The sequence below is a fragment of the Thamnophis elegans genome, chromosome 10, assembly GCF_009769535.1.
Source record: "Thamnophis elegans isolate rThaEle1 chromosome 10, rThaEle1.pri, whole genome shotgun sequence".
NCBI classification, from domain to species: Eukaryota; Metazoa; Chordata; class Lepidosauria; order Squamata; family Colubridae; genus Thamnophis; species Thamnophis elegans.
This window is the reverse complement of record NC_045550.1, coordinates 3,860,476-3,871,754: the sequence shown is the minus strand read 5'-3', so window position 1 is coordinate 3,871,754 and position 11,279 is coordinate 3,860,476. Positions and strand designations below refer to the sequence as shown.

The 11,279-nt window shown below is 39.8% G+C and overlaps 1 protein-coding gene across 1 annotated transcript in view; it reads right to left on the bottom strand.

The window, feature by feature from the left end:
• CLRN3 (clarin 3) overlaps positions 1 to 8,120 on the bottom strand; it is a 9,875-nt gene extending 1,755 nt beyond the window's left edge. Inside the window, 3 exon segments of the mRNA XM_032225497.1 lie at positions 981 to 1,160; positions 7,710 to 7,844; positions 7,847 to 8,120. Of these exon segments, the coding sequence (XP_032081388.1) occupies positions 981 to 1,160; positions 7,710 to 7,844; positions 7,847 to 7,934 (403 nt within the window). The 5' untranslated portion in view covers positions 7,935 to 8,120.
• Positions 8,121 to 11,279: the final 3,159 nt, after the last annotated feature.

The following is an 11,279-nucleotide window of genomic DNA, read 5'->3' as shown; positions in this document are numbered from 1 at the left end:
TAGCAGCATCACAAGAAGAGCAAAGTACATCAAAGGAAATCTGATGTAAGTCTAATAGAAGACTGAAGGGTTTTAGCTCCAGGAAAATGACTGAATGAGTTCATTTGACAGTATAACATTTCACTACTTTGATGTATATAAAACAGTTTTTGTCTGGAAGTGTATTTCTATTTTTTGTCTCTAAGCAATGTTTTTCTGTATTGCAATTTCACTCTTTAGGCTGCTATCCTAAGAACTAAGGAAACATCGTGTTTTTTCCCCTACTGGTTCAAGGAGCCAAATAGACATGAGATGAAACATCAATGATCAGATGGCCTAAGATTTTAACTTTTAAGGAGCTCAGATCTTTATAGGATCGGCAGTGTTGACGAATGGCATTTCTTCTGTGTCATTTCCATGATCTGGGTGATGGAAGGAGCCAGTAGGCCTTTTGTTATACATACATATATACTGTATGTATAAAACACATACGGTATATAGCAGTGGTGGGTTTCAAACATTTTTGGAACCTCTTCTGTAGGTGTGGCCTGCTTTCCAGGTCCACTGGTGGAACCTCTTCTAACTGGTTCGGTAGATTTGATGAACCGGTTCTACCGAACTGGTGCGAACCGGTAGGAACCCACCTCTGGTATATAGCAAAGTTACCAGTAGATTTGAGAGAGAATAAGGATTTAGATTAGAAATGAGCCGAGGTGGCACAGTGGTTAGGGTGCAGTACTGCAGGCCACTTCAGCTGACTGCTATCTGCAGTTCAGCAGTTCTAATCTCACCGGCTCACGGTTGACACAGCCTTCCATCCTTCCGAGGTGGGTGAAATGAGGACCCAGACTGTGGGGGCAATATGCTGACTCTGTAAACCGCTTAGAGAGGGCTGAAAGCCCTATGAAGCGGTATATAAGTCTAATTGCTATTGCTATTGCTAAGTGTATTAGATTATCAATTATTTGAAAATTATATCTGCTCAAATGTGTATTACTTACAAGACATAGAATTCCAGGTATAAACTCCAGTAGGCCCCAGAAAGGTTTGGTATGGGTTGCTGATGGCATTGTAACAGGTAAATCCAGAACTAAGGAAGGAACTCAGCATAGTAACAACCAAAAGAAATATAATTACACCATGGAAAATCTTCAAAGTATCATTTCCTAGAGCACCTGCAACTGAAACATAATTATTCATAATTAGTATGACAAGATGCAGAGATAATATAAGTACTATCAATATAGATCAGTGTTTCTCAACCTTGACAACTTGAAGATGTCCGGACTTCAACTCCCAGAATTCCCCAGCCAGCAAATGCTGGCTGGGGAATTCTGGGAGTTGAAGTCCAGACATCTTCAAGTTGCCAAGGTTGAGAAACACTGATATAGATATATTTCACAAGAACCTCTTATCATGTTTTCTGACCAGCAAAACATTTAAAAGTATTAGTTTCCAGTTCGATTCAATAGAGGCCTACAGTGGGTGGGTGGAAAAATAGCTACCAGACTTCTGATTTTTTTAAAATTTATTTTTGCCATATATTACTCTCATTACACATTGGCCCCCAACCTTTGGGACCAGGGACTGGTTCCATGGAGAGAATTTTTCCATGACCGGAGGGAACGTGATTTCACATGAGGTTCACATGTGCGCATGGGGGCTTTGCTTTTTTGTGCAGCTGGTGGCTGGCATGCCGTGGCTGGTGGTGGTCCATAGACTGGGGGTTGGAGACCCTGTTCTAGAATTTCACATGAATGAACTGATTTCTGTAAAGGTACCTATTTTTGGACTATAAGACGCACATTCTTTCCTCAAAAAAGAGGCTGAAAATCTGGGTGCGTCTTATACATCAAATACAGCATTTTTTGCCTCCAAAGTCCTGCCTCTTTCACAAAAATGGTGTGCATAGCTTTATAGAGGCTTTCAGAGTGCTCCTGGGGGCTGGGGGAGGCAAAAAATGAGCCATTTTTTGCTCATTTCTGCCCTCCCCAGCCCCCTATAAGCCTCCATAAGGCTATGCATGCAATTTTTTTTGACAAAATGGGCCCGTTTTCATGGAAAACGGGCCAATTTTTGCTCATTTTTGCCCCCCTCCCAAGCACTCTGCAAGCCCCCCAAAGTTATTCATGCCTTTATTTGAAAACAAAAAAACGACCAGTTTTCATGAAAAAAGGGGCGTTTTGGGGAGATTGCAGAGTGCAAAAACTTTTTTTCCTCCTTTTGGAAAGCTCTTTAGTTAGGGTGATTGATGAGAATTAGATTGATCAAGTGCTGTGCCAGCAGAAACAAGTCTTAGGTGCTGCAGATTGTCAGCGATTTCCTTCTCCAGCAAATAGATAAATACACCTGGAAACATCTACCTACCTACTTACCTTCTCTCTCTCCCTACCTACCTACTGTATTCTCTCTCTCTCTCCCTCTCTCTCTCTCTCTCTCTCTCTACCTACCTACCTACCTACCTACTCCTCTCCCTACCTACTGTATTTCTCTCTCTCTATCCCTCTACCTACCTACCTACTCTCTCTCCTAGCTCCCTACTGTATTTCTTTCTCTCTCTCTCTCTTTCCCTCTCTCTCCCTACCTACCTACTGTATTTCTCTCTCCCTCCCTGTATCTGCCTACCTATTTTTTAAATTTGCCTCTTCAAAACCTTGATGCATCTTATATTCCAGTGCATCTTATACTCCCAAAAATGGTAATTAAAAAAGTAAAATGTAGAATTAAAGAAGCAATTGTTGACAATGATGGCCACTTTCAAACTGTCCATTTTGAATTCTCTGTTCCCAATGAATATTGTCCAGATAAAATGAAACTGACACACTGTTTAAATTAGGAAGGACTGTTTCTAGCTTTATAAAAAAAAACATTTACTGACTATCGTGCATGGGAGTTTATGAGTAAGAGTTGGAATTTTGCAGATGGACATACAGTCATGGATACTGCTTATTTGTTTGGACAGGGCACATTTGTGCAGAATTGAAGGCAAATAGCTTTGTATGCAATGCTAGTGATGGTGCTTCATTTATAAAGATTCTGATCACATCCAAAAACACATGTGTCGTGTAAATGTATGTACAATTCATTCAGTTCATTAATCTCTATTGAGATCTTTGGGAATGTGATTAGATCCCTGCCATGCATTTGTTATTCTTGGACCTGAATAGCATTAGGACTTGTAGAATTTGGAATCATTCTTAGAAGTCTAATGAACCTTCTTCTCTTCCTCTTTTTTATTGCTTACTGTAATGTCAAAAAACCTTGAGAAAAGTCTCTGATTTTATTTCTTAACATTTCCAATTTATTGAACGTAGTAGTAGAAAACTGCTCCTTGTTTATCTTTTAAAATTGTTTTATAATTCTTTTATTTTCTGATGTTGTGAGCTCACTTTATAAGTACAAGGTGCTGCTGTACATCTCTCCTCTAATACACAACCTCTCTGATGGTCTCTCTTTCTGATTTAAAAAATAATATCCTATGGGAGTAGTTAACCTCATAATAATTTCTCCTGGAGTTTATCTGTAGAATAGAACAGCAATGAAGCTGCGATCTGGTGGAGAGATTATTGCATGATGAAAGGCATATCACCTAGTTTCAACTATCTCATAATATCAAAGTAAGTTTAAGAACAAGGCATTTTCTTCTCATTAAAATCTCACTAGTATATTCTTTCTTTTCTGGAAAAAAAATAGAAGCCATTGTTTTCTGACAAACAAAAGGAGACTAGAACATTTTGGCACAGCACTAATAATTTGATGTAGTGGTTTAATATTTCAAAGACGTGATTTTATTTTATCCCACAATTCTTTGGCAAAATCTTGTGTTTTAAAACATAGAACAAAAGACAAAAAATATATTATTGTATGCATGTTTAAAATAAAAACAGAAGGCATGACTATTTCTACTCAAATATACCCATTCAAACATAATACAGCAAAATCCTTATGCGTTTTCTTAAATTAAGGTTTAAGGTTAAGGTTTATTGCATTTATATGCTGTCCTATTCCCGGGACTCAGGGCGGCTAACAAACCCAAAGGGGGGGGGGGGTAAAACAAGAAGGTAATACAACAAACAAGATACAAAGGGATTTAAAAAAAACAATCAACAGTCACACAATTCGAGGGGGGGGAAGGGAACTCATCAACCCAGGCCTGCCGGCACAGCCAGGTTTTAACGGCTTTACGGAAAGCCTGGAGGGAGGTGAGGGTCCAAATCTCCACGGGGAGTTCGTTCCAGAGGGCCAGAGCAGCCACAGAGAAGGCCCTCTCTGGGTAGTAGCCAGGCGACATTGGCCAGTAGATGGAATCCGGAGGAGGCCTAATCTGTGGGATCTAATGGGCCTTTGGGAGGTAATTGGCAGCAGGCGGTCTCTCAAGTACCCAGGTCCAATACCATGAAGGGCTTTATAAGTGACGACTAGCACCTTGAAGCGTATCGGAGACCAATGGGCAGCCAGTGCAGCTCGCGGAGGATAGGTGTAACGTGGGTGTACCGAGGTGCACTCACAATCACTCGCGCGGCTGCATTCTGGATGAGCTGAAGTCTCCGAATGCTCTTCAAGGGCTGCCCCATGTAGAGCGCATTGTAGAACATTGTCTATGTTCACATCATGACAAGTTTCATCTTTAGAGTAGGCCATCTGTATGGGGGCACAGAAATGTCTGTAAAAGGGGTTGATTTCTTTACAAGAATGTCAAATATTTATGCTTGCTTAGAAGTGGCTAAATGTTGGCAACATACTTTAAATCAAACCTAAACTGAACAAAATTGTGTCTCCTTGATTATATGGCTAAACATTTCAAACATAATGGGTTGGGGATTTATTTAAGAATAAAACATTTTTAATATGGGAGGTGAGGAATAACTTATGAAGTGCTGCATCTTATTCTAGGATTCTTCTGGAAAGCCCAAGGAAAGCCTACAGTCATTTATTACACAACATAAATCACAATGTCAGCCTAATAAGTGTCTGCTAGTTTAATTGTGTGTCGTGGTTTCTGCATTTAGAATGCAAAATGTAAGAGAAGAGATCAAATTTATTGTTTCGTCAAGGAAGGCTCATGAGAAATCTGGACGGATAATATCAGATGCCTTACTTGTGGTAAGGCTACTAATTAACTGACCTTTTAATATTCAAGCAAATTACTCTTGCCAACAAATTGCCCAAGAAATGCTATGCGCAATAGCCTCTGTATAATTCATACTACAGGGCTTTGCATATTTAGTTATCTTGCTAGTTTCCATCAAGAATATATTCAATTGTACATAATAAAATGCATTTTATACTCTCACAACATATGAAAAATAATATATGTTCTGTTGTAAGGATTATTCTTATTTATTAGGCTCAGCACAGCCATCCACTCCATTGTGACGTTCAATAAGGAGAAGCAGCTTAATTTAATCTAATACACAGCTTTTAATAATAGCAATAGCAGTTAGACTTATATACCGCTTTCATAGGGCCTCTCTAAGCGGTTTACAGAGTCAGCATATTGCCCCAACAACAATCCAGGTCCTCATTTTACCCACCTCGGAAGGATGGAAGGCTGAGTCAACCTTGAGCCAGTGAGATTTGAACAGCCAAACTGCAGAACTGCAGTCAGCTGAAGTAGCCTGCAGTGCTGCATTTAACCACTGCGCCACCTCGGCTCAGTGGAAGGAGCTATCCGCTCTTTGTTGTAGTCCAGAACCATGAGCAACCAAAACCATGAGAACTAGCACTATCTATGTTGCAAATTACAATAATAAAATCTTACACTCCTCTCTCCCTTGCTTTTATTTTCCAGAGACTAGGAAGGGTTCCTTCTAAGATGCTTTATCCAGCCCCATTCCTTTTGGTGACTGAGATATCTCTTGTATGACTATTATATGACACCTCTTCCTAAGGTTATTCTCACATTATGGTGGGGAGAGTAAGTGGTAATGACCTTTCTCCTGTTGCAGAGGTGGGTTCCTACCAGTTCGCACCTATTCGGTAGAACCGGTTCGTCAAATCTACCGAACCGGTTAGAAGAGGTTCCACCAGTGGACCCGGAAAGCAGGCCACACCTACAGAAGAGGTTCCAATTTTTTTGAAACCCACCACTGGTCCTTGGATATGATTATTCTACACTATCATGCTCCTATTTATAAAACTCAGTGCCTCTGTGGAAGGTAAGGATGGCTACTGCGTTTGTGGTGCAATCAGAACATTGCGTGTGTGAAGTTGTTTCAATGCAAATCAAAGATGCCTTTTAAAAAAGAAGTTTACATCGTATTCTTATGCATGCCGGTGCTGTGTGTGAGGTAATTTAAGGTGGTTCTGACAAGTGTCGTTGGCATCTTCATATCCGGTCACATGGGCGGCAAGCCACTCCCATCCGGTCACATGGGCGGCAAGCCACTCCCACAAAGGAGGCCACACCCACAGAGTAGGTTCGAACAATTTTGAAACCCACCACTGTCCTGTTGTCTTTATTTTACAAACTGTTAGCTTTGAGTTCGGAGGCTGTACTTAGCTGCCATGTCTACTTTTGTAGTTGGTACTGACACCACACTGACTGCTTTTGAGAGTGACTATGGTGGGACCTAGGTGATAGGGTGCTCCTCCTAATACAACTAGATCTCACCTTCTTTGATATGAGTGATGAATGATAATGATCTGTATCAATTCTAACAGTTGGAATTGGTGTGTATTATGCTAGGGTGATTTCATTCATTGCATGGATGCAAAGAAAAGGCTAAGATGTAATCCTTCTGAGATGCAATCCATCTGTGGTTTTGGACTCTAGCTAGGCCAGTGATATTCATTCTTCAGTTCTGGTCAGATGTGCATGTCTTTGGTCTGAACCTGTTTGTCTGAATAACATCGCTACAGTACTATTTCAGTTGTACTGTTGATATTGACGCGAAGAGAGCGTTTCTTTGTTATTCTAGTTAGTTTTACTGCTTAAATCTTTCAGGGTTTGCAATAGTAAAATAGAATAAAGCCATGTTAATTAACAGAACCAGAAGCAATACAGGGTATAAATCTTTAACAAAAAAAATCTAAAATACACTTTAAAAAAACCCAAAAAAGATAGTAATAACATCTTTCAATTGAGCTTTAGCTCTCCTTGCTGGACTAGCTCTAGACAATTTATAATTCCTTATTTATTGTACCACAATTTCCCCGTGAGTGAAAGTCCTTAGAGTAAATGTAAATGTATTGTATAAACAATGAACACTTGGCCAAAAGTTTAACAAACTAGCTACTCCCAATAATAGAAGGGACGGAGGGAGGGAGAGAGGGAGGGAGGAGAAGGGGAAGGAGAAAGAGAGAGAGACAGAGAGAGATACAGAGAGAGGGGGGGGGAGGGAGATAGATAGATAGATAGATAGATAGATAGATAGATAGATAGATAGATAGACAGACAATGAGATAGATGATTGATAGATAGATAGATAGATAGATAGATAGATAGATAGATAGATAGATAGATAGATAGATAGATAGATAGATAGAAATGATGATAGATAGAAGATAGATAGAAAGGTAGACAGACAGACAGACAGACAGATAGATAGATAGATAGATAGATAGATAGATAGATAGATGATAGATAGATAGATAGATAGATAGATGATAGATGATAGATAGATAGATAGATAGATAGATAGATAGATAGATAGATAGATAGATAGATAGATAGATAGATAGATAGATATTGGTCAAAGAGCAGCATTATTGCTTTTACTGTTATTTACCTTGAAAGCTGGTGGGAGGTGAACCAATTCCTTGCGATATATCTGAGCAAACTCCTTGGAAAAGTCCATATGTAATTACTAGCTTCATATTGGGATTTTCTTTCATATTGGTAATGTCACTTGACACCCAGTTGTAGTTGCAAGCACAACGCATACAATAACAAAAGAGCACAGACTGGTGAAAAAAGCCGAGGCAAACATCAAGGTCTTTCGCCTGGATGGCATTGTGTTAGAAAGAGAAGAGAGTTTTCGTAAACTATAATAAGGTTTCTCCACCGAGACAGAATCTGCAATTCTTTCGATGAGGATCTCAGTCTATGAAGGTTTTGCCACTCTTCCTGAAAAAATGAGAGCACATTGCCTGCACCCTAAACTTTGTACTAGCAGTAATGGTAATAAAGAAATAAATAGCTGAACTTTGGTCTGCAGTAAAAACATTACCATGGTGACAAGAAAAATACTCGATTCATGACATGCGGAGACTTTCAAAACGAAGCCTCAAAGTTAAACTTTATCTCCATGAGGTGAAACAATTATTTATAGTGTCACCTGGAATGCATGGTATTTCTACAATTTTTGGAGGGATGAGGCTTTAAAAAAATACATGACAAGATTAAGAACTGCTTCATTTGGAAGATCTGAATAGCATATACGCTCCACCCTCTTTTAAGACACAATAGTTCTTTAGCAAAGTGATTGCTAAGTCAAAGCATGACTGGTGCTTACCACCTTATTTCAGCTTCCTTGGCTTTTACAGGTCTGCAAAGACCATAAATGCAAGAATTGCTCACAAAGTTAAATTTTCATCCCTGTTGTAGCTGCGAATCGTCTGCACAAGGCAGTCAGCAAACAAGGACTCCCTGTATACTTTCCTGTAACCACTGAGTGCCAGTACTAAGATAGTTCCTAAAAATAATGCGTTTGTACATAAAAATTTAAGGTGTGATGTTCTGTCAGGTCAATTCTCAATAAGAGTTTGAACCATAGTTTACTGTATTTTTTGGAGTATAAGCCACACCGGAGTATAAGACGCACCAAGGTTTTGAAGAGGCAAATTAAAAAAAAAACTTTTTGCACTCTGCAAACCTCCCCAAAATGGCCCGTTTTTTCGCAAAATGGGCCTGTTTTTTTAAAAGGGTATAGAAACCTTTAAGACGCTTGTAGAAGGGGGGGGCAAAAATGGAAAAAATGGCCCATTTTTTCACAAAACGGCCCATTTTTTGTCAAAAAAGGCATTAGGAAGCTTATAGAGTGCTCCTGGGGGGCTGGGGAGGGCAAAATTGAGCAAAAAACAGCCTGTTTTTGCTCATTTCTGTCCACCCAGCCCCAGGAGCTGTTTGAAAGCCTCCTACAAAAATAGAGGAAAAAAGATCAGTCCATTCACCTTAAGCGGAGAAACAGGAAACGTTGCAATCACCTCAATCCACAAAACATCGCTACAAGCAGAGCAAAAAGCTTTCTAAGGCAGTCCAGTAGGGATTAAATTCGCCGCTTTATTCTTACTTAAAGGACTAATTAGTTTTTTTAAAAAAAGTTTCTTAGGACAAACTTCTAAAAGTAAAAAAAAAACCCTCACCAGATGGAACACTTTCACTCTTCTTTCCTTCCGGAGCCATCTCGACTATGTCAGCCTGGGGGCTGCCTGTTTGCCACTGGTTAGAAGCGCTTCCCTTGGGTCGATCAGGGACTTTGCGGTGTCCCTGCGACCAGCAAGGTTTGTCTTCCCAGTCACCATCTCTTCGGGACGGTTAGGTCCCTGCCGGACCGTCCAGGGGCAAAAGTGTCATCAGCGGACTCGGACTGTCAAGTCCGCACGATGTAAGGTCGCGATGTTGGCTCCTCCTTGGAGATGAATACCTTTGAGTCACTCGCAACTGTTCAGGGGAAACCTTTATGCTTAAGTATAATCAATACAGTGAGATGTTACTTTGAAATACTAAGGTATAATATTGTACCATTCTAAAATATTCCACATATTCACTAATAAAATATGAGATTATTGATGTAACAAAATATAAGAAATATAATAATATTCTTAATATCTTCTGCTTGAACTTGAGTTTTTACATTATACCAACTATTAATGCAGTTTTATGGATTACAGAATTAGTTGTTATTGAGATAGCAAGCCATGGTTGTCTGAAACCATGGTTTGTTTTTGGTCATTTGATTGAACGGTTTTATTTATGACTGTCTGGATTACTTCTGATGCTTTCTATTGTGCCGACACTTAGCCTAATCATAAAGATGAAGAATTACAGCAAATAGAAAAGATGGATTGATCAAGGAAGCCAAGATAACAGCTATTCTGACTTATTTCTGGATGTTTCAAGTCACTGGTTCAAACAAAGCCTATGATTAACCACAATAATCTTAAGAGTTTGTGGCTGATACAAGCTTACAAACCGGATTTCACATCTTCCAATCTCTTATTTCAGAGTCAATGTTCGGGCAAATATTAGATACTTTAATAGTAACCAGATAGTACTTAAATAGGGTAGGGTGGTTTTTTTTGGCAAAACATAATATTAAATGTTATGCAGCAGTAAAGAATCTCATTTATGCATAATAAAGTTACTCACAGAATATGTGTAGGAGTTGATATCATACATATGGATGGAAAGGAATATTTTGCATAGATTTTATTGGCATAGCAACAAATAATTTAGCTGATTCAATCACCATCTTAATTTAAAAAGACCAATTCACTACTACCATCACATATTCTTTAAAGGGATCATGACATATGCACAAGATCCGCGTAATATTAAAGTGCATGGATCGTCAGATTTGAAGGAGAAGATGAGTAAAGCGTAACAAGCATTCCTCATGTTTTCATTGTGCTTTATGTTGCTAAAGCTTTTGAATCCTTAAAACAAGGGTCCCCAACTCCAGTCTGCGGGGGGAGCCCGGCCATGAAAACAGTGGGCGAATGCACAAAGTTTCATTTGTGCATGTGACAGATTACCGGTAGGTTATACACATGAAATCATTCCCCCCCTCGCACTGCCACCACTGTCCACGGAGCCAGAAAGTTGGAGATTGCTGCCTTAGACCATCTTAGCACAAATTCCCTTGCACAAGTCTCTCTCTCTCTCTCTCTCTCTCCCTCCCTCCCTCCCTCCTCTCTCTCTCTCTCTCTCTCTCATACACACACACACACACACACACCAGTGGTGGGTTTCAAAAATTGTTGGAACCTACTCTGTGGGTGTGGCCGCCTTGTGGGAGTGGCTTGCCACCCATGTGACTGGATGGGAGTGGCTTGCCACCCATGTGACCAGATATGAAATTATGAATTAGTACTTAGGTCGGTCCAAGTAGCTATTCAGAAACTCTGGCATTGAAGCACGCAAGTCTTAAAGCTGTCAAGTTACAAGATCCTTGCACACCTAACCCTTTAGAAAAAAAACTAGGGGTCTTCAAACCTGAAGCTTTAAGACTTGTGAAACTTCAACTCCCAGAATTCCTCCTCCAGTCACGTTGGCTCAGGAACTCTGGCATTGAAGCATGCAAGTCTTAAAGCTGTCAAGTTACAAGATCCTTGCACCCCTAACCCTTTAGCAGTGG